Below are 25,025 nucleotides of genomic sequence, written 5' to 3' on the forward strand. Positions count from 1 at the left end.
TGTAGGTATATATATATTATGATATAAATCATAGTACTGAGCTTAAGATAATATTTTAACTTAAGCAAATATATATAGATAGCATGTAGCTATTAGTACTGTTATCAGATAAGTATAAAATTAACAAGATAGACTTATCTTCTACGTGGAACTGTCAACTGTTGAGCGAGGACCATGGGACCGAAATGGTGGATACCTGAGACATCCTTGGTGGTGATATCTCTCAGATAGTGGTTGGCAAACACCATATCGGATCTCCAAAAACATCCCTCCATGATGGTATTCAATGAGCAATTTCCATGTAAAGCCACAGTTGAAGCTAGTGCTCTAATTTCGTGAGGATTAGTAGCACTTGGAGGGTCCAGTCCAGCTGCCTTGTAGGCTCTTAGTATGACAGTTCTGATCCAAATAGAAATGGTAGTCTTGTGACACTTCTGTCTGTGAAGCGGTAGATATAGGGATAAACAATCTTTTGAATTTCCCTCTACTTTGCTTGGATCTTTGGAGATATATTTTCAGTGCACGCATTACAGGGCAAAGTGATAAGTCCATCGTATGATCCTGCGGTCCAAGTATGGATGAGAGAGCTGGGACATGGAACAACCTGTCTGGTTGACCTGGTAGTTGATTTTTCGCTATAAAATCCCAGCGAAGTCCCAGATGAGCCGATGTTATGAATATCATTAAATCGTGTTCTCTCGTAATCCAAAGCGTGAATTTCAGACATCCTGGCTGCAGTGGCTAACGGTAGCAGGAATAAGGTTTTGTGGGTCAATGATTCATATGGACTTGAGATAACAATGGCTCGTAAGCCTCACTTTTGAGGTGTTGAAGTACCACATTTAGATCCCAGGCTGGTGCTTGAAACTTCCGTTTCTGGTCTTCCAATCGAAAGGCACGTAACAAAGCGCGAGTAACTCCGGTGTTTTGGTCAATTTGGCCGCCCGTTCTCATTGTTATGACTGAACTTATGGCTGCAAGATAAGTGGACAGTGTAGATCCTTTTAGATTCTTAGTTTGACGTAGGAAACATAAGAAATCTGCCACTTGAGGATGTGTAGCAAATCTGGCTGAAAATCCTTTCTTAGCAGCATAATTGACAAATCTGAGCCATTTGTCATCGTTATAAGATATGAGTAGAGTTACGTAGTGCAAAGCGTGACCGCCTTAGCGCTCTGGTGGAATAACCTCTCTTATTCAAACATGCCTTGATACAATCCACCGCGTGAAGTCGGAATGCTTCTGGTGTTTTGTGCACTTGTTAGGTGTGCGGATGTATCAGTAGATTGGAGCGTAGTGGGAGCTGAAGTACTGGTTTTCCGATTCCTAGTATGAGGTCTGGAAACCACGTTCTCGCTGGCCAGTAAGGCGAGACCAAAATCAGATCGAGGCTCTTCGTTTGACTGATTTTTAGCAAGACTTGTGGGATTAACGAGGAGGGGGAAGCGTCGCGCGTTTAGTCCCTCCCATGATATGCTTAGTGCGTCCGTTGCCCAAGCTAACGGATCTGGCACTGGCGATACGAAGGTTGTCAGTTGATTGTTGAATCGGGTGGCAAATAGGTCTATCAGAGGAGATCCTATTTCCATGATTATCTGATCGAATATCTCTGTGTGGAGAGCATGCATTCTGTCGGGCGACGGTTGGTGCGGCGAGAGAGAGAAGCGTCTGCTAACACATTCTTTGCTCCTGGAATGTGGCAGGCTTTGATACGTATGTTTAGACTGTCGACTAAATCGAACAGTTTGAAACATCGAGTGAGAAGATTCAGTGATCTTGTTGACCCTTGTTTGTTCACATAAAACGCCACTGTTGAGTTGTCTGTGTGAATCATTAACTGAGCGTTCTGTAATAGGTTGCTCCAGTGACCAATGGCGTTTATGACTGCTTGCATCTCTAGCAGATTTATGTGACATAAGCTCTATTGAATGCTCCATAGGCCTGACGCTGTCCTGCCGGTAAGGTGGGCTCCCCAACCTTTTAGTGACGCATCCACGTAGAGATGTGTTTTCGATTCGGCTCTACTAAGGAGGCGCGCCTGTGCAAACATTCAATCTCTTGGTCCACCAGAGTAGATGTGGTTTGATGTAATCTGGTAGACTGAACGGTAGAGGGTCCTCGAGATGGGCATTGATGAGGACTTGTAATGGACGTAATTGAAGCCTGCCTCTGAGTGTCAAGTCTTGAGCTGATGTGAGTAGTCCCAGTAGCCTCTGCCACTGACGTAGTGGTAACGGAGAGAGTAGGGCTTGGGGATCAGTTGTTGTATCTTGATCCATCTGTCCTCGGGACTACCATACGATTCTGCGCTGTAAGGAATCGTATACCTAGAAACTGCAGATCCTGCGTGGGCTCTAGGTCCGACTTGAGTAGATTTACTAACCAGCCTAACTGCGTTAGTAGCTTGATTGTAAAGTTCAGCTGTAGTCTGAGACGCTGTGGATCTGGATCCACCTGTATACCGTCGTCTAGGTAAAATGCATTCCGCAGGCCTTGACGATGTAGGTATGAGACAATAGGCTTGGTTATTGTTGTGAATATCCATGGGCCGAAGTGATTCCGAAGGGAAGTACTTTCCATTGGTAGTGTATGCCGTCTAGCATAAATCTCAGATATTTCCTTGAACTGGGATGAATCGGAATGTGTAGGTATGCGTCCTGCAGATCTATACTTACCATGTGAATTGTTTATTCCAAGAGCAGGAGGCTAGTAATCCTTGCCGACGTGTCATGGTAGTAGTTTCAGTAAGTGCTGAAAGATGGTCTGTAAGGAATTGTTGATCTTTTTTCTGCATAAGTAGAGCTGAATAGATCATCCTGTCTTCCTCATCCGTGGAGTTCTTGAACTTGGTGATGAGAGTTTCGTTAACAGTCCTAGATCTGTTGAGTCCAAAGAACATCCTTCTGGAAATGGTATCTAACTGTATCCAGTTTAGCAGGAACGGCTGCGATAGGATCCATAGGAGGCACGGTGATATGATCTACATCATCATCTAACATCAGGTAAGCTTGGGCTGTATCCTCGTTCTTAGAGGGAGAGGCCAGTTGTAATTCGTTTACCATCCAATACCTTATCTCAGCCTCTGAGAAAATGATACCATCGTCCTCCTCTGACGTATGGTCGTATGTCGGAGTCCTCGATCTGTAAGAAGATCTATGTGAGGACTGAGGAGAACGGACTGACGAGTGGCTAGTGTATGTAGACCATGGAGAAGACATCCTTCGCGGAGATTGTGGGCTTCATGAACGGTGATGGCTTCGCTGGACGCTCTGGACTTCTTGAACGCTGAGGGCTACGCTGATCGCCTTCTAGGCGATGTAGAACCACTTAGCCTTCAAGCCCCTACGCCAATGTCTGGAGTCAGTGTCCGATCCGACATATGAGCTTGTTTGCGCTGGACGACCTTCGGCATGACAAGGTGCGTGCTTGGCGAAGAAGCTCCTTCTCCGCGAAGCCTCTTGCAAAAGGTGAGGCTCTGGCTCCTTCACGGAGGCGGCCTGGGATACCTTATGCAAAGAGCTCACTCCGGGCAGGGTTGCCCTTCGCGGAGGCGCGTCTATGGGCTCAGAGGCCCTACGCGAAGCCAAGGCGGGCTCTGAGGCCCTGTATGACTTAATATGGGGTGGGCTCTGAGGCCCGTGGCTCTGAGGCCTCTGTAAGCCGTAGCAGTCTTCCATCACCCTCATTATGTGGTTGACCAGGTCGTCTGGGATGGTCTGCGCTGGCGTTGAGGGTGTCCTCTGTGTGATAGTGACGAGACCCTCAGTTATAATCTCCGGCGTCAGCGTAGGCATCTCTGATTGCATGTTGATCTGCGCTGAAGTGACGGTAGCCGATACTGGTCACTTCTTATGACATACATCTGGAATGATAATCGAAATGTCATCATCATATAAACATAATTCTGAATATCAGAAGCAAAGTTTTTTAGTAGCCTTCGTGGATTTCCCTTTGACCAGGCTGTAGACCTGGGGGTTCGGAGCGTACGTTGAGACGACGTGGAAGCTCTTCTAGTTTTAGACTGTGATGAAGGAACGTCCTGGGAAGTAGGTCGCTTCTAGGATATAGCGGACTGCGTCCCACGCTTATCCCCCAAAGGTAACTCAGGATATATCTGACTCCGATCTATTAGCCATGACTGAAGGTTGTTTCCGTGATTTATCTGCCTTCCGTCTCAAAACGGAACATAAATATTTATCAAAGGCAGAAATTGGTAAATTAATACATAATTTACAACGAGAAACAATAGAACATGGAGTAATGCAACTAGGGCATTTTAAATGTGGATCGGTAGCAGAGTAGCGTAATTTACAAACAGTGCAGATTTTTATTAGCAAACTGTTGAGTAAACACGCGAACCGTGAATCAAGCAGCAGAAACACGAATAATTATCAATGCATGTTGAATAATGATACTAGTTACACCTCTATAGATGAATATAAGAGGTAACAAACTAAATATAAATAAAGGATATAGTGTGCAGGGAGACACAGGTGCTCTCACGTCTTGCTCACTGGGCGAAGAAGGAGAGAGTGAGGCACATGGGTTCGGGTGGCGCCCTCGTTCCCGAGCTTGTGGAAGGGAGGTAACTCGTGATGGGTACTAATGAGTGATTTTTTATTGAAGGGAACTTCAATTGGGAGATACAAGTGTTCCACTAGGTTCGCAAGAAGAAGAAGACAAGCAAATAAGCATGAGTCAGGATAAGAAAAAATATGAAAACTTAAAGGAGAATGGTTTTTTCATTGTTTTTTTGCCCCATATACACTTCATAGATTACCAAAAGTAAGATACTTTTAATATTTAAAAGGTATATTACCTTGACTGGTGATTTTATTTATATATTTTTTCACTCCTGCCTTTAGGTTATCTGAGGACTGTTATCCGTAAAACAAGAAATAAAACTGGTCTGGCCTAATACAGATCATCAGTTATTTCCTGCACTGATTAGCTGATAATGTGAAAAAGAGAATTGTAAAATGTGTGAAATTAGTGAAATGTTAGTCAAATATCAGAAACATATAGTTAAACATGTGTAATGTTGTCTCCAAGCACTATTAAATTTTCAAGATTTACATAAATCCTTATGTGTTGTGGCTTAAATTTACCCTCAAGAAGTATTTTCAGTGGCGCTTGAAGCCAACAGGCAAGGTCGTGCAGGCTGGTGCTCTTCGGTATAAACAAGCAAGCATACAACAAACGCTACTTTACTAAGTAACTCTTTCTAAATATTGCTCATGGAGTACCTAGGTGTGTGTTGATGGAGTTGTTCGAAGACATGTCAAATGCTATGTTATCTCCTCCATTTGCAACCTCGGAGCTGTTCATGACTGACAGGTTTACAGCTCCTTTCTGCAACCTCTCTCGGAGATTGATGTCGCTGCTCTCTCCGACTCTGTAAGGTGAAACAGAAAGCATGAAACAGTGGTGGAAACAATTTCAAGCCAATCCCTCTTCATGCCAAGGGACCAAATATTGTTATTCACTCAAGGGAGGATCTGTGGGTGTGTCAGAACATTTTTCAGTCAGATCAATTTTTGTATGACATGGGGAGCCAAACAATTTGTCTTGTCACATAATTCAATATTTTTTCAGAATAACTAGATAATCAAGTGATCAGGACCACCTACCGGCAAATGAACCTTCCAAGATTTCAGTTCAATATATTATTTTGATTTCTAGAAATGAACTGTAACAAAATTCAAACAAAATACATAATGTGGTTAATGCATTCATAAACATGTTTTGCATTTGCAATAAAACAATCATTACATATTTCTCAGATTCAGATGTTTTTCTATAAATCTAAAATCAACCGTGACAAAACACGAGTCTAAATTAATCCCATAAAGCTTTGTCTAATTTGATCAGAAAAACCTGTAATTAGTGATCTGATTCTGCTATGACACATGCTAAGTACTGCTGCCTTACAACATTGTTGTATGATGGTCCCCACCTGAGGAAGACCTCCTCCATGGTGGTAACTGATGCCCCGAAGCTGGAGATGCCCAGCTGCCTCTGCTCATCCTGCAGCTGGCTGAACAGCTCTTCGAGGTTGTGGGAGCTCTCCTGGGGCAGGATGTAAGACAGCTCCGCACCAATGTTGCTCTCCAGCTCGGCTTCAGGGATGTACTTGGTGACAAGAGCCGTGATATTCCCCACCACACACTGAGGTTCCTTCACTATGACCATGTGGTAACCAGCGCCTACAGGAGGAAGAAGGGGGATGGTGTAAACAAGGGCAGATAACTCTAAACAGACTGTGTTGTGGTACTTATACTTACGCTGAAGGGGTCGTTGTCAGCACAGGTACTACAGAAATGTACCCCAGGTACCTTTCTGTATACGGAAAGGTACCCTAGCCAAAGTAGATGTACAGAATCGTACCCTAGGACGATCCCATTCTGCATCACGATGAGCGCTAAACCGGTTTCTCGAACGCGTACTAAAAATTATTCCTGCCTGTCAAACCGCGGAAATATTCAACATGGCAGTGTGTGTTCGTCTGGAAGAACTATATACCTCCCTTCCGCTGTCAGTTATAAAATATCAGACAATCTTTTTTCTTGAGCATGATGTCCCCTGTGGTCTGTTTTACAGAAAATTGAAAGCTGTCTACAATGGGGGTGACATACTTCGTACATATCCAGCGCTGTTCTCTCAGAAGCGAAACTTTTGGGTGTCCTGAAAGGGCCGTTTCCAAATCGTTCCCACCAACAGCTGTCGTAAATGAACATGGGAAATCGTCATCATCTTCTTGATAGGAACTCTCATACTGTCGTATGAGCTCCATATTCGATTGCGTTAGAATACAAAGTGAATACTCGGCGATGCAGTGAAAGCGCTCGAAATCAGGCAATCTGGAACAACACCACAAACCGGTTTCGGTTTCGGCTTGAGAAAAGTGGACTCGTCTGCCGTTTAGGGTACCGGGTACGTTTCTGTACATTTACTTTGGCTCGGGTACATTTCTGTATACAGAAAGGTACCTGGGGTACATTAACATGGGCCTTGTCATGCTCCAACGCACACGGTGACTTGGTTCGTTCCAAGCGCAACTTCGGCTGCGTTTAACAGTACTTCAGCCAGTGTATTGTATCAGTCGGAATTTTACAATGAATGAATGAATGAATTTAGAGCAAGAATCATATGTGAATTAATGAAAGAAATAAAGAAAAAGAACAAAAGAAAAAGAACATATGTGAATGAATGAAAGAATAAATGATACACCACGGACATCCCTCCCCAAACATGTTAAAGAATGCAAAACTATCGGTAGAACACATGTGTTAACATCAGCTGTCCTTTTTTAAAAAAATCTACTTTGAGACGTTTTTTTACATTAGTAACTAATTCAGATATCTTATTGCATGTGTGGAATGACATGGGCATTGACAGAATGTTAACCGACACTGTCACAGACCCCTCAAAAACAGAAAGTTTAGAACTATCACAAAGCGTTGTAAACTCCTTTCCAGTTTTGTCAAATACTAAGATCAACAAGAAAGAAAGAAGTTTTAGAACTATAACACTCAAGCATCACAAGCATCAATGGCGTATCGGAACAGATCGGCGATATGTCATATTTTTCACACACCTCAAAAACACCCTAACAAAAAAATTTTAAATTATAAAACTATCACTATTACTTGCAAACACCTTTCACCTGATGGTATATTCCCCTCATAAAAATTAAAGGTGCATGTGAAAGATGTTTTAGAACAATAACCAGAAACACTCAAACAATGCCCTGTAGTATTTCAATGGCAGATCGGCGATATGTCATATTTTTCACACACCTCAAATACACCCTAACAAAAGAATTTAAATTATAAAACTATCACTATCACTTGCAAACACCTTTCACCTGATGGTATATTCCCCTCATAAAAATTAAAGGTGCATGTGAAAGATGTTTTAGAACAATAACCAGAAACACTCAAACAATGCCCTGTAGTATTTCAATGGCAGATCGGCGATATGTCATATTTTTCACACACCTCAAATACACCCTAACAAATTATTTTTAGTTATAAAACTATCACTATTACTTGCAAACACCTTTCAACTATAGGTATATTCCCTTCTAAAAATTAAATGAATATGTGAAAGAAGTTTTTAGCGAAAGAATTTAGTCTTTCTTCGCTGTGTACTGAGAATTGAAGCCAGTGAGCTACAACATGCCGACTTGAAACTTTACTACAAATCTAATGTACTAATACTGACACTAATAACAATTATTTGACTTAAAATGAAGTGACAGAATAGGTAACTTATCTTCTACATGTAGGTTTTCAGTTGTCACAACACTCAGCGTATGTACTCAGCTGTTGAAAATAAACCGGGCTCAATCTTAAAAACTACGCTGCCGCCATATTGGCTACACTGGTCACGTGACGAGCCGAGGCATAGCTTAGGGGCTTTCCGAGGAGTGACCACTCCCCCTTATATAGTCTCCCTGCTAATACTTACTGCAGGGAGAGATTGGGGAAACAGACAAGGGCAGATAACCCTAAACACACTGTGTTGTGGTACCCAATGCTTACTGCAGGGAGAGATGGAGGAAACAGAAAAGGGCAGGTAACTCTAAACATACTTTACTGTGATAACAGGCACCACCAGGAAGGAGAGTTGGAGGAAACAGACAAGGGCAGGTAACTCTAAACATACTTTACTGTGATAACAGGCACCACCAAGAAGGAGAGTTAGAGGAAACAGACAAGGGCAGGTAACTCTAAACATGCTTTACTGTGATAACAGGCACCTCCAGGAAGGAGAGTTGGAGGAAACAGACAAGGGCAGTTAACTCTAAACACACTACACTGTGGTAGCCCTACCTTCAGGAGGGACAGAAGGGTGGAATAGACAAGCATATAAAATGCATCCTTGACACAGGGAATATAACAGTTGTTCAGTAACAGATTACATTATTTATCAATTCCATCTTACCGTATTTATTCTTCAAGAAGAGGGAGCTACCACAACACTTGACAACTCCTTCCGCCATGATGGCAATCCTGTCACCTAGGAGATCTGCCTCATCCATGAAGTGGGTGGTCAGTACCATTGTCCGGCCTGCCCTGTTGTTCTGCAGCACGGTCCAGATGTGCCGACGAGCATCTGGGTCCATGCCAGAAGAAGGCTCGTCCAGGATCACCACCTGATGATCAGTTAAAATATACAACTGTCACCTGGATGGCTCTTTCACTTTTTAACGGATGTGTGGGCTCTTACTTCTTCGTATTTCTTAGCTTACTTACATGAAGTATTCCTACACCTTTTTATGACCACACAGTTTTCCCATTGAAAGAATCCATACTATGCCAGCAGACAGGTTTCCCACAAACATGATTTACCCTAGATTCACCTATGAGAGCAACCCCAGAAATGAGATGAGCTACCTTAGATCCACCTATGAGTGCAATGCCCACAGATGCGATGAGATACCTTAGATCCACCTACTATGCCCAGAGATGAGATGAGCTACCTTAGATCCACCTATGAGAGCTATGCCCAGAGATGAGATGAGCTACCTTAGATCAACCTATGACAGCTTTGCCCAGAGATGAGATGAGCTACCTTAGATCCAACTATGAGCGCTATGCCCAGTGATGAGATAAGCTACCTTCGATCCAACTATGAGCGCTATGCCCAGAGATGAGATGAACTGCCTAAGATCCACCTATGAGAGCTATGCCCAGAGATGAGATGAGCTACCTAAGATCCACCTATGAGAGCTATGCCCAGAGATGAGATGAGCTACTTTAGATCCACCTATGAGAGCTATGCCCAAAGATGAGATGAGCTACTTTAGATCCACCTATGAGAGCTATGCCCACACATGAGATGAGCTACTTTAGATCCACCTATGAGAGCTATGCCCACACATGAGATGAGCTACTTTAGATCCACCTATGAGAGCTATGCCCACACATGAGATGAGCTACCTTAGATCAACCTATGAGAGCTATGCCCACACATGAGATGAGCTACTTTAGATCCACCTATGAGAGCTATGCCCACACATGAGATGAGCTACCTTAGATCCACCTATGAGAGCTATGCCCACACATGAGATGAGCTACCTTAGATCCACCTATGAGAGCTATGCCCACACATGAGATGAGCTACCTTAGATCCACCTATGAGAGCTATGCCCACACATGAGATGAGCTACCTTAGATCCACCTATGAGAGCTATGCCCACACATGAGATGAGCTACCTTAGATCCACCTATGAGAGCTATGCCCAGACATGAGATGAGCTACCTTAGATCAACCTATGAGAGCTATGCCCACACGAGATGAGCTACCTTAGATCAACCTATGAGAGCTATGCCCACACATGAGATGAGCTACCTTAGATCCACCTATGAGAGCTATGCCCACACATGAGATGAGCTACCTTAGATCCACCCTATGAGCTATGCCCACACATGAGATGAGCTACCTTAGATCCACCTATGAGTGCTATGCCCACACATGAGATGAGCTACCTTAGATCCACCTATGAGAGCTATGCCCAGAGATGAGATGAGCTACCTTAGATCCACCTATGAGAGCTATGCCCAGAGATGAGATGAGCTACCTTAGATCCACCTATGAGAGCTATGCCCAGAGATGAGATGAGCTACCTTAGATCCACCTATGAGCGCTATGCCCAGAGATGAGATGAGCTACCTTAGATCCACCAATGAGAGCTATGCCCTGAGATGAGATGAGCTATCTTAGATCCACGTATGAGAGCTATGCCCAGAGATGAGATAATCTACCTTAGATCCACCTATGAGAGCTATGCCCAGAGATGAGATGAGCTACCTTAGATCAACCTATGAGCGCTATGCCCACACATGAGATGAGCTACCTTAGATCCAACTATGACAGCTTTGCCCAGAGATGAGATGAGCTACCTTAGATCCACCTATCAGCACTATGCCCAGTGATGAGATAAGCTACCTTAGATCCAACTATGAGCGCTATGCCCAGAGATGAGATGAACTGCCTAAGATCCACCTATGAGAGCTATGCCCAGAGATGAGATGAGCTGCCTAAGATCCACCTATGAGAGCTATGCCCAGAGATGAGATGAGTTACCTTAGATCCACCTATGAGAGCTATGCCTACAAATGATATGAGCTACCTTAGGTCCACCTATGAGAGTTATGCCCAGGGATTAGATGAGCTACTTTAGATCCACCTATGAGAGCTATGCCCAGGGATGAGATGAGCTACCTTAGATCCACCTATGAGAGCTATGCCCACACATGAGATGAGCTACTTTAGATCCACCTATGAGTATGCCCAGAGATGAGATGAGCTACCTTAGATCCACCTATGAGAGCTATGCCCAGATGAGATGAGCTACCTTTAGATCCACCTATGAGAGCTATGCCCAGAGATGAGATGAGCTACCTTAGATCCACCTATGAGAGCTATGCCCACAGATGAGATGAGCTACCTTAGATCAACCTATGAGAGCTATGCCCAGAGATGAGATGAGCTACCTTAGATCCACCTATGAGAGCTATGCCCAGAGATGAGATGAGCTACCTTAGATCCACCTATGAGCTTATGCCCAGGGATGAGATGAGCTACCTTAGATCCACCTATGAGCGCTATGCCCAGAGATGAGATGAACTGCCTAAGATCCACCTATGAGAGCTATGCCCAGAGATGAGATGAGCTGCCTAAGATCCACCTATGAGAGCTATGCCCAGAGATGAGATGAGCTACCTTAGGTCCACCTATGAGAGCTATGCCCAGGGATGAGATGAGCTACTTTAGATCCACCTATGAGAGCTATGCCCACACATGAGATGAGCTACTTTAGATCCACCTATGAGAGCTATGCCCAAACATGAGATGAGCTACTTTAGATCCACCTATGAGCGCTATGCCCACACAAGATGAGCTACCTTAGATCCACCTATGAGAGCTATGCCCACACATGAGATGAGCTACTTTAGATCCACCTATGAGCTATGCCCAGAGATGAGATGAGCTACCTTAGATCCACCTATGAGCGCTATGCCCACACAAGATGAGCTACCTTAGATCCACCTATGAGAGCTATGCCCACACATGAGATGAGCTACCTTAGATCCACCTATGAGAGCTATGCCCACACGAGATGAGCTACCTTAGATCCACCTATGAGAGCTATGCCCACACATGAGATGAGCTACCTTAGATCCACCTATGAGAGCTATGCCCAGAGATGAGATGAGCTACTTTAGACCCACCTATGAGAGCTATGCCCAGAGACGAGATGAGCTACCTTAGATCCACCTATGAGAGCTATGCCCAGAGATGAGATGAGCTATCTTAGATCCATCTATGAGCGCTAGGCTCACACATGAGATGAACTATTTTAGATCCACCTATGAGCGCTATGCCAAAACATGAGATGAGCTACCTTAGATCCACCTATGAGAGCTATTCCCAGAGATGAGATGAGCTACCTTAGATCCACCTATGAGAGCTATGCCCAGGGATGAGATGAGCTACCTTAGATCCACCTATGAGCGCTATGCCCACAGACAGCTTCCTCTTCTGGCCACCTGACAAAGTTCGTGACTGGGCCTTCCTCTTGGGCAGAAGTCCGACGCTGTTCAACATCTGGTCCACTTCAGATGCCACCTTGGCTGAAGGTACACCTTTAAGCTGTTATAACAATGAAAATATTTAGTATTGACACTTGGAACATGAGGCAAGCAAACTGACACAATGAGGTAAACGCGTTAATGTGTAAACATTCTGTCTAAATTCCATGTTCTGGTAAAAGAAATGCAAATGCTCAGCTATCATTGCAGAAGCAATGTCACTCAGATGTATTTGCCATTTGTGGTTACTGTGGCTACATGTCTTTGAATTATGTAAGCATTTGAAGAAAATGGTACAGAGGGTTAACATTAATTTCTGACAGAGTAGTTGATCAAAGACAACTTCAGAAAGGTTAGTAACCTTGGCAAAGAAGATGAGATGTTCCTCCACCGTGAGACTGTCAAACAGGATGTCATGTTGAGGACAGAGACCGAGGCTGCTTCTGACGCTGACAATGTCCTCTCGGATGTCGTAGCCGTTGACCCGGGCAGTGCCCCCTGTTGGAGGGATGAACCCTGCACGGACAGAATGGGGTTTCATTGAGGGACTTGTGCTAAACATAAAAGTTGTCTGGGGTCGAGAGAGAGCTCATTTAAAGATACTGTTAACTAATAATTTTAGAACCAAATTTGATTCCAAATATTGGTACAAATCATCTCTTCAATAAAACACACATATTTGAACATAACATACTTTCTAACAGAACAGCCTCAGTAAAGGATGTTTAAGGAAAAACACTGTGAAAGAAAGAGCTTTCTGATGTGAAAGAATTCCTATACAAAGGATGTATAAATTTTCATTAACATTATTGAGAGTGTAAGCTGGGTTTAATGATGCCCTAGGATTGTTTCACTTGTATCAAGTAATATCTGCTCAATATGGAGGAAAGCCCATAGTGACACGGGTCACATATGCTTTCCACACTGATAAACCAAGCAAGCATCATGACTGAAGCCGTATTCACAGGATCCTGCATGACAAAGGAAGTTAACTCTGCTCAGCATACTACAGCCCCTTCACCACAGGGGCACTTGTGTCCCCTATAATGATTGAGTGAGTTTTCGTTTTACACCGCTTGTAGCAATATTCCAGCAATATTACGGCGGGGAACACCAGAAATGGGCTTCCAATATTGTACCCATGTGGGGAATCAAAACCAGGCCTTCAGCATGACGAGCAATCGCTTTAACTACTAACTAGGCTACCCCATCGCCCGTGTCCCTTATAAAGGGTTGCTACTGTCTACTTGGTGAAAACAGACGACATCTTACCCGTAAGCATTGACATTGTGGTGGTCTTCCCTGCACCGTTATGGCCGAGAAGGGCAGTTATCTGCCCTTCATACATGTCAAGGGTCATTCCAGACACAGCCTTCTTACAAGTTTCCCCTGTGCCGAACTCCTGTCAGACAAACATGGGTTGTTTAAAATCATGGGGTAATGTCAAATGTGGTGTTAAATATTAAACACACATACCAGGCAATGCATTGATGGAAAGAAATATGGAAACAGGTGTAAAGTGAATAAGTATGATGTCTGACACTAATACCTCCTCAGTGACATACCTCAGGGGTGGAAATAACCCATTGCCCGACGTCCGAGTCCAGTGTTTTTTTCTGTCGGGCAAGCAAATTTGTATATCACACTGTACCGGTGTCCAGTTGACTTTCCAATGTTATTTATGTTGTTTATTTTTAAAAATCCACAAGAAATTGGCCGGTATAGTGGAAAAATTATCAGGGCCTAGTGATTTTACATGTGCCACTGTTCCGGAGTACACTAGCAATTTTAAAGTTATTTCCACCCCTGTACCTCCTGGTGATAACAAGTACTGACATCTTCTTCTCTGTCCTCATTCTATCCTCTCAATTCTATAAACATGCACACAGCAGGGTTGATCATGATAAATTCTTCCAACTTTTCTGTTCCCTTATACATTTCATCCTTTTTTACTAGTAGAGACTCGTCTAGAGACATAAAGAAAGTCAAGGATTTATGGATGTCAACATATTTATTTTGATGGACACAACGCTTTGGAATATAATATTCTTATTTCTTCATCATACACCTGATAAAGGAGTAAGAATATACTCCGAAACATCTTGTCCATCAAAATAAAGATGTTGACATCATTAAATTCTTGACTTTTTGTGAATTACTTCTATGTCGTTCAAAGACTCTAGAGACAAATTGAAGGCCTTTTTAAGTCACTCGTGTGCTGCCACTGACCTTGCTCAGGTTCCTTATACTGATGCCAGGCCTCATTCCCACTGGGTCCTTCTCAAAGTATTCATCGTCCTGTTCAGGGTTCAAGTCTTTGCTATCATCAACATCATCTCGCTGTTTCGTACCACACCAGTAGGACCGCTGTGGAAAGATATTTCAACACACCATTGATTCTAGCGGAGAATAAACTTTAAAAATGTAAACAGTTGTAGACAAATGTAGATAATCAAATTGAAAATTTTAATATAAATTGTATATTTATATAGTTATCCTATCTCACGGTATGCACCTCTCTTCTTCTTCTACGACCATGTGTGGAAACGTGCTGTAGGCTAAGTTGAATCAAAAGTTATCTGGCCTCTGACCCCCCGACCTCTGCCCCCACTCCGATAGCAGTACCTGTCAATCATCTCAATAAGCGTGCAGATCGCTCAGATGATCACGTGACAGTCTGTGCCTGTCATTCTCGTCTTGGAGCTTCCAGTAATCTGTGATATGGGGCAGGTCGGGTGGGTATCCATCGCGTGATGGATATACAATTTATATTCAAATTTTCAAATTTTTAAACTTATCCTATCTCACGGTATGCACAATCCCACAGTGGGTAGGAGGGCCGCAGATTACCCTGTCAATACTTACAACTGTGAAGACGCATAACCCAGGAGAAAGCACCAACTCCCGATATGCTAACTCCAACTTGTGATGGGTTGCTTCAGATAACCCCTTGGCTTACACAGCACAAAATGTCTAGGGAATGGGCGCTCCCGAATTAATTTGGTTTTCAGCCGCAACTTTTGAGGTGAGTGTGGCCGCTTGTACTAGCCCAGACTGAAGGCATGAATACCCCACTCAGACACATTATACTGACTCCGAGCCGACCAGTCCTTGTTGTACCAATTAATGCCGGGCGCCAGGCAGGGACCAACAAGTACCATATTTTAACGTCTTTTGGTATGATGCGGTCGGGGATCGAACCCGCGACCTTCCGCTCTCCGGGCGGATGCTGTAACCACTACACCACGGAGGCAGTCCGCAACTTTTGACAAGCAAAAGGACGCAGTTTGGCAAGTAGGCCCCGCCGCCCCACGATTTATCAGGTGACCCCGGTATTCCGGCCAGTCCCTGCTTCGAAACTACCCCTCACAGACACACGCTGGAAGGCGGTGAAAGAGGGAATAGCCCGGTTGCTCAACTAGTTTAACATTCAGTACCAATCTCCCTAACTTACCAAGGTGAGAAAGGACTTAGGAGCAGAACGCTTCGAAAACCATGGAGGTAATCGGAAATCAACACTTCACTGACGTAATTGCTCATAGACTAGAAGTCAGTAAGCGGAGTGTCGATCATCTCTGCATGTAGCACAAGACTGGCCTCACAGTCTATCAAGTCATAACTTATGACAGTGCAGACACGCCCTATTCCCATAGGTGAGAATGATCTAAGCCCAAGAGAAATAAGTACCAAGATATGGATTACATCGATATTTTATATCAGGTACAGAGCAAAACCGACCAAGGAAGGATTGCTTTATCTGCGAACACGGGTTGATGACAACTGCTGCACCAGGACCAAAGGACCAAACTGATGCAGACCTTCCACATCTGTAACCGAGAGATCCCGAAGGCAGTGAGGCAAAGACGGTATCCGACTTCCAAAAACAACCCTCCATGATGGACTGGAGGGAGCAATTCCTATGAAGCGCCATGGTGGAAGCCAAAGCCCAGGTCTCATGAGGGTTAGCCGTCATAGGTGGAGGAAGGTCCGCAAAGGCATATGCACGCAGGATTGTAGATCTCATCCAAAACACCAAGGTAGTACGGGAGACTTCCGAGGCGGAGGCAGTGGATAACAGGATAAATAGTCTCTTGGGCAACCTGCGGCGGTCCTTAGAGCCAGCTAGGTAAATCTGTAATGCTCAAACCGGGCATAAGGAAAGATCTTCAATGTCATCTGGACCCAGGATAGTAGACAGCGGCGGGATCGTGAAAAAGCGATCTGGCTGTCCTGGCAATTGAGTTTTTGGCAAGAAAATCCCACTGCAAACCAAGGAACACCTTAGCACTTTAGACCTTTCAAATCTCACCCGAGAGACGTCAAGCGCATGCAACTCGCAAAAACGGGCAGCTGTCGCTAAGGCCAACAGAAAAAAAGGTCTTGAAAGAGACATGCTCAAAATCCCTCTCCTCTAAGGGCTCATAATCAGCTGATGAAAGGTGATTGAGTACAACGGAAAGATCCCAAGCTGGAGGCCGGAACTTCTGGGACTGATCAGTAAGTTTGTAAGATCTGAGAAGAGACTGGAGCTCAGGGACAGTGGATACCTTCACACCCGAGGCCGTCCCAATAACTGTGTTAAGGGCAGCCAGGTAGGTAGACAGTGTAGAACCTTTAAGCTTCTTAGAGGTTCGAAGATGCTGAAGGTATTCTGCCACCATCTGTGGTGATACCGTAGTGGGTGATATTATGCCCTTCATCCTGCAATACGCTTCAAAATTCTTCCACTTATCATCATAAAGTGACCTAGAGGAGGTACAGTGCAGTAGTAATGGCAGTAGCAACATGCTTTGAATATCCCTTAGCCATGAGCGATTTATGTAAATGCGCCAAATGTGAAGATGGAGCGTGAGCGGAGACCAATGTAGTTGATCGGAGTGTGGATGAACGAAAAGAACGAGCCGCTCAGGAAGACGTAGAGGGTCTGAATCGGCTAGCTCTTGAAGATCTATGAACCAACTCCTGGCCGGCCAGTAAGGCGCGACCAAAAGCAGTGTCATCCGCTGAGTCTTGCGCAGTTTCAGGAGTATGCGTGGAAGAAAGGACACTGGCGTGTAAGCGTTTGTCTGTCTGGCACCCTCAGTAAACTGTTTTTCCCGGCTGACTGACGAAACTCGACATAATCACTCTTACCTGGAAAGGCACTGTCCAACATCACTGGCAATTAAAGGCTGGGATAGTTATCCGCTCCGTATGACCAAGACAAGTCTGTCAGGGCACTCCATAGTCACTTTAATTATCAAAAAATCTCCGGTAAGCAACCAGTAGTCCGCCATTGTAAACACTTCACACAGGCAAAAAGTGACAAAAAAACGGACACCACGGTCTTCGGTTAACCAGGCGAGTCCCAACCCATAACATCCTTGACCGGGTTAAGGGACACTAGCTACTTGACCAAACATCACTGTTAACACCACACGCAGAAACTGTGGATACTAGGCCAACTTGATATTCAAGAATATTATCCACTTCACTGAGTCTGGTTACTACAGACTACTCGAAGCAGCGGTATGATGTATCGCTGGGTGTAATCGTGGCCTGTTTCGTCATCCTCATCATCATTCCTTTAACATCAACCAGTTTCTGGACAGATATGTCAAACCGGGTGGTTGTAGAGCTGACATCTACGACGAAGGGTAGAGTCGCTGAATCGAATCATTCATCGAAGGTGAAGATCGGAAGGTAGATGATGGAGGAATCTTAAAGATCCGGGTTCGTCAATCGCCGTCGTAAAGTAGAGGCCTGCACTACTAACATAACTACTACCTCTATACAACCACCAGAAACGATGCACTGGATGGAAACGTTGATAATTAGAGAGCAACGCACTGGAGGAAAACGGCACATTGGACCAAAGCGTCGCACTGGACTGAAAAACAGTGCATTGACCTAATGTGTAGAGACGAGCCAATCAAAAACCCAAAGTACTCTCTGAAGTGCCAAACAAAATGTGCAAACTAGCAAACAAAGTCATGATGATAGTAGCTAGGCGCATAGAGATAACCAGATGATTCGGCGAATGCTGACAGTTCAGCGAACACACTGGATCGGTGAATACTATAGGAGCAGCGAACTGGTATGGTTCGGCCCTCAGGATCGGTTCTGCACTCTAAGTTGGTTCGACGATCTGGATCGGATAGACGATCCGGTTCGGCAGTGTGATCTAAAACGCTGAGTCAATCAAAACCGATGTACTCGTGTAGAACGTCCTACCATACAATAATGGTGTACTGGACTGAAAATGTGTTCCAATCAAACAACCATTCACTAGGTTGAATCGTTGTTCCAATCGAAAACGGCACTGGTCTGAAGCGTTGATCTAATCGAAAAAGGCACACTGGGCTGAAGTGCTGATCCAATCGAATGTGGCGCATCGGTCTAAAGAGTTGGACCGAATGAGAGCGGTGAACTGAAGTGGAACGATGCACTGGTCTCGTCAAGCGAGAGCGACCCATTGGTACAAACAAAGTAATGACAACAAGTGCCGCTCTAGAACTAGGCGGTGGAGCATAGACAGGTGGTGCAAGGTACGGGAAAGGTGTTGAAAGCCAGTGTATGAAAGATGGTCCGTCCGACCGCCCGAGACGGTCTAGATTTCTGACGGACGGTCTACATTTACTGCTAGCCAGCCCGATGGTCTGGTAAAAAACTTCATATGTTCCATAAATCTCAGTAAATTCACCATATTTGGCCTGGTTAAATCCATTTTGGGCTGGTAACATTTTGAAGTTACCTGGCTGGACTTATGGCTTATTTCATACATTGTGAAAGCGCCGCACTGGATACTATCGTCATGCCTGACAAACTGATCCCTGTGGTTGAAAGCGCAGAAATGACTGCACTCGCCGCATGAAAGTGAACGCTTCACCAAGTGCACCTACCATGACAGAGGGGTGTGGAGCACTCAACCAAAGCGGCGCATTGGAATCAACCACCTGAGATAAACCAGGAGTCTGTGAAATCGTACCAAGTTAGAAGGCCGAGACTGTGCTGCAGAAGTTGTGAGCACTACCACTCTCGGAGGAGATAAAACTTGTCTGGAGACGGGATTAGACGTTTGATGACGAAAGAGACGACAGAGATACTCGCTCAAGTAGGAGTCTTGAGGCCACCTAAAAATCTACGTCTAGATACAACCCGTCATTATTCTGAAAAAACATCATCATTAAAGCGTGAACAAACAGAACACCGATGTGACCAACTACAACAGCCTATACAATTCAGCAGCGGAAAAGTTGCTGTTGCACTGATCACAGTGTTTGCGTTTCTTAGAACTTTGATTCCATTTATTTCCCATCTTGACAATCAAATAATGTCTAACTCAGAGAACAACACAAGTCCACTCGGTGTAGCAACAAGAAAGAGAATGACAGGCACAGACCCTCACGTGATAATCTGAGCGATATGCACGTTTATTGAGATGATTGACAGGTACTGCTATCGGAGTGGGGGCAAACGTCCGGGGTAAGAGGCCAGATAACTTTTGATTCAACTTAGCCTACAGTTTCCACACATGGTCGTAGAAGAAGAAGAGAGGTGCATACCGTGAGATAGGATAAGTTTAAAATTAGACACACATAAGATATAGTCTTATATGCAAGCAGATGAATGTATTCAAAAGAAACCTGCAAGATTTAGCATGTTTACTAATGTAAAGAAATAAAGCAGAAAACTACAAAACTTTCAACACACTGAGATATTAGATAATTAAAAAATGACCTGCATATATTTGTTTCAGGACCTGCATAACTTTGCATACAATAAAGATATATCCAATTATTACCCTTTAGACAAATTAGCACACTTTTGATTGGTTAACAGCCAATACATATGAAACCATATTCAAATATTTACTCGTAGTACAAATCCATCTTATCCAATGCCTATGAAACCATACTCAGAGGTTTCAAGGGCAGTATGAATCCATCTTACTCTGTTTTAACAGTTAGTATGGTTGACCTTGACAGTTTGCAACCTTCGACATTGAAATTAAATTTGCTTAAAGATTTCAGCTATTATTATCAGGAAAAGTTCTTTTTATCAAAACATTTTGAGAATATGAATTCTTTTATCTATGAATGGGGAAGCAGATTGTATCTAAAGATATATCCTAAATAGTGGTATCCTAAATAGAGGCAAATTAAATTTGCTTGAAGATTTCAGCTATTATTATCAGGAAAAGTTGTTTTTATCAAAACATTTTGAGAATATGAATTCTTCTATCTTTGAAGGGGAAGCAGATTGTATCTAAGGATATATCCTAAATGGTGGTATTATTTCAAATAACAAATCCCTTAAAACATAGTTTAAAAACCTACAAGAGTTATGTCCCTTTAAATATCGTTCAATTATGTTCTGCTGTGAAAGACCCCTATGGGGAAACGCTTTGAGCTCCATACCACAACAAAAATAGAAGAGAACAGATGAAAACAGTTCCAGAAAACATACAAAAAGAACACAAACTTTCTAAAGTGTGCTAAATTTGTTACATAGTCATGTCTGGTAGTATGAGATGGTACAGCCTGGGTGAATCCATATTTCCTGAGGCCGAATTAACTATTAATCAACCAGGCTCAAAATATTACCACTACATATTGGTTTTAGGATCTGGATAACTTTGTACATGTCTCACATCCAAATCATCCTGGCCAAAAATATTACCCATTTATGTGTGTGTTTCAGAATCCGGATCTGAGTATCAGATACACATCTACATGTTTTATTGGGTTGCAGTAATGTAATCACAAGAGGATGGGAGCACTAGCCATGACCCATGAGCCCTTGTTAAAGTTTGAGAAGTTTACCTACCGTCAGGAAGAAGTACCACTTCTGGGGCACCCCAAATTCTCCTGGGAAGACGGCTTCCACATACCAAGCGATGACACAGTACAGGACAGAGTCAAACAACATCATCAAGAATATGTGGAGCAGAGCAAAGTTGTCGTCCACTGACACACCCTGAGGCAGATTGCTCCACTGGACCCCCGACCCTGTCGAGAAACATTTAGTGGTAACTTCTAAGAATAGTCTTTTGTCAACCTACCATCACTTCATTAGTTCATGTCTATGATTTCAATTTCACTGACCATTGTATTAAAAGCCTGAAACATGTTATTTATCATACATATAACCAGAGAAACACTTTACCAACATGTTGCTATATCGGAAGGGACATACAGAAGTCCTGGAGAAATGTGTTCTGCAATTTCATTGAATAATGACAGATGCTATTTTCAGCATGCATTTTGTACCATAATTGTCTGGTAAATGTTACAGACAGTTACAAATATAAATTCATCCAGACTTATAGTTTAGAAACAATTACTGTTTTTGAGGATAAAACAAGTAGTCCTATGGCTTTACACTTGCCTGATGCTAAATTAAATGGGTTAGTGGTGGTGTCTAACTTTGCATAAATATTCTGTAGCATGACAAGAATAATGAAACCATGCATGTTCATCTCAAGATGATTACTCTGGAAAATCACCGTACATCACACTGACCTATGCCTTCAAACATGCCAATGACCTGACCGCCAAATGCCATGGCAACTTGGAAGTCAAGACAGGCTGCTATCTTCTCCCCCCAAGTCATGGTGTCGTACCGGTTCTGGATGAAGAAGTATGGGATGTAGGAGCAGAAGAACAGGATCCCTCCAGCTGCTGCAGCAGAGTTAGCTGAAACACGGGACAAAGCTGATGTCAGGAACACGGGACAAGGCTGATGTCAGGAACATGGAACAAGGCTGATGTCAGGAACATGGAACAAGGCTGATGTCAGGAACATGGGACGAGGCTGATGTCAGGAACATGGAACAAGGCTGATGTCAGGAACATGGAACAAGGCTGATGTCAGGAACACGGGACAAGGCTGATGTCAGGAACATGGAACAAGGCTGATGTCAGGAACATGGAACAAGGCTATTGTTAGCAACCTGGAACAAGGTTGATGTCAGGAACATGGAACAAATGTATTGTCAGGAACATGGAACAAAGCTATTGTTAGCAACCTGGAACAAAGATACTGTCAGGAACATGGAACAAAGCTACTGTTCGGAACATTAGAAACATTAGGAGTATCAGAAACACCATAACTGTCATTATTTATTCAAAGTCTCAGATTCATAGCGCTTGTGGTTTTAGACAAACAATTGAAAAGGAGTAAAACTAGAAAAACAAATGGACATAATTCTGGGCTTATGATTAAACGAAGTAAAATAATGTCGTATCACCTTTCTTGAAGAACACACTGACAGCGAAGCAGAAGCAGATGGCGGAGATGCAGTAGATTGTGAGGAAGAGGAAGAGGATGATTGGGTCTGTGTTGCCGATGACGTTCTCATGTTTGGGTCCAACACGCACGGAGAAGAAGATGGTCATCAGTATGATGGAGATAAGGGAGAAGAGGAGATACTTGATGAACCATGCCATCCAGTGCAGCCAGTTGCTCAAACCCATCATCTTCATGGACTCCTGAAAACAGGAAAGCAAAACATAACAGGACAGTCTGAACAGGTCTTATCAAGTCATCTGGAACAGGTGTTATATAACAGTCTGAGCAGGTCCAACAAAGTAGTCTGGATGGTCTGAACTGGTGTTAAATGACAGTCTGAGCAGGTCCAACAAAGTAGTCAGGATGGTCTGAACAGGTGTTATATAATGGTCTGAGCAGGTCCAACAAAGTTGTCTGGATGGTCTGAACCGGTGTTAAATAACAGTCCGAGCAGGTCCAACCAAGCAGTCTGGATGGTCTGAACAGGTGTTATGCAACAGTCTGAGCAGGTCCAACAAAGTAGTCTGGATGGTCTGAACAGGTGTCATATAACAGTCTGAGCAGGTCCAACCAAGCAGTCTGGATGGTCTGAACAGGTGTTATGCAACAGTCTGAGCAGGTCCAACAAAGTAGTCTGGATGGTCTGAACAGGTGTTAAATAACAGTCTGAGCAGGTTATTTACGTAATATAACAACAGTCTGAGCAGGTCCAACTAAGCAGTCTAGATGGTCTGAACAGGTGTTATTTAACAGTCTGACCAGGTCCAACAAAGTCTGGATGGTCTGAACAGGTGTCATATAACAGTCTGAGCAGGTCCAACCAAGCAGTCTGGATGGTCTGAACAGGTGTTATGCAACAGTCTGAGCAGGTCCAACAAAGTAGTCTGGATGGTCTGAACAGGTGTCATATAACAGTCTGAGCAGGTCCAACAAAGTAGTCTGGATGGTCTGAACAGGTGTTATGCAACAGTCTGAGCAGGTCCAACCAGTCTGGATGGTCTGAACAGGTGTCATATAACAGTCTGAGCAGGTCCAACCAAGCAGTCTGGATGGTCTGAACAGGTGTTATGCAACAGTCTGACCAGGTCCAACAAAGTCTGGATGGTCTGAACAGGTGTCATATAACAGTCTGAGCAGGTCCAACCAAGCAGTCTGATGGTCTGAACAGGGCAGTCTGGATGGTCTGAACAGGTGTTATGCAACAGTCTGAGCAGGTCCAACAAAGTAGTCTGGACGGTCTGAACAGGTGTTATTTAACAGTCTGAGCAGGTCCAACAAAGTCTGGATGGTCTGAACAGGTGTTAAATAACAGTCTGAGCAGGTCCAATAAAGTAGTCTGGATGGTCTGAACAGGTGTTATGCAACAGTCTGAGCAGGTCCACAAAGTCTGGATTGTCTGAACAAGTGTTATATAACAGTAGGCATTACAGTACCTGTTAATAAAAACAACACTAACCCAGACATTGAATCAAGGTCTAAAGAAAGGTGGAGAACGCAGAATGTAAACCATAATGTGCAAACTGCATCCTGCACCAATCTGTCGCCTTAAGCACACATTACATTCTTTTAGATCTTGGTCTACAAATATATACATGAACTTTGCCTTGAGTTTTCTCTCTTTCTCATGTACGACGTCCTTGACGATACTAAGAGCTACGATGATGAAGCTCAACATCAGGACGAGTGGGAACTGTTTCTGTATCACCAGGACGAACGGGTCATCATTGTAGGGTGGGTAGGGGTAACGGCGTACACTCATTTTGGTCTTCTGGATGAGCTCTGAGGTTTCATTTGGAGCGAGTTCCTCAAACACAGCATAGCTAATGGCATTCTGCAGTGTCAGGAATCCCTCTCTTTGGTAGCCTGGGGAAAGAATAGAATAGATGTTACAGTTATGGGCTTCCAACACATAACTTCAGAGTCTGGATTCCGATCCACAAAGCAATCGTTACATTACGACCTGTCGTAACTCTACAGTTAGGCTTACTTATACCAAAGCGCTAGAAACGATTTGTCGATCACAACCCTGGATTTTCATTTCTGTTACTTTATTTCTTTTTATCTGTTTACTATAACTATTTCGTTTCAATGATTGTCCTATTTTATTCTACCATTTGCACTATTTCTTATGCTTTTCTACAGATAAACCAG

At 43.7% G+C, this 25,025-nt stretch overlaps 1 protein-coding gene across 1 annotated transcript in view; it reads right to left on the minus strand.

The window, feature by feature from the left end:
• LOC124263458 (phospholipid-transporting ATPase ABCA3-like) overlaps positions 1–25,025 on the minus strand; it is a 71,869-nt gene that overhangs the window by 12,553 nt on the left and 34,291 nt on the right. The window contains 11 exon segments of the mRNA XM_046698104.1: positions 5,247–5,395; positions 5,957–6,206; positions 8,950–9,160; positions 12,508–12,663; positions 12,964–13,118; positions 13,875–14,004; positions 14,832–14,969; positions 21,411–21,592; positions 22,106–22,279; positions 22,834–23,074; positions 24,478–24,737. Of these exon segments, the coding sequence (XP_046554060.1) occupies positions 5,247–5,395; positions 5,957–6,206; positions 8,950–9,160; positions 12,508–12,663; positions 12,964–13,118; positions 13,875–14,004; positions 14,832–14,969; positions 21,411–21,592; positions 22,106–22,279; positions 22,834–23,074; positions 24,478–24,737 (2,046 nt within the window).

This window comes from Haliotis rubra, unplaced genomic scaffold (genome assembly GCF_003918875.1).
Source record: "Haliotis rubra isolate DU_JTF1 unplaced genomic scaffold, ASM391887v1 Scf884, whole genome shotgun sequence".
Lineage (NCBI taxonomy): Eukaryota > Metazoa > Mollusca > Gastropoda > Lepetellida > Haliotidae > Haliotis > Haliotis rubra.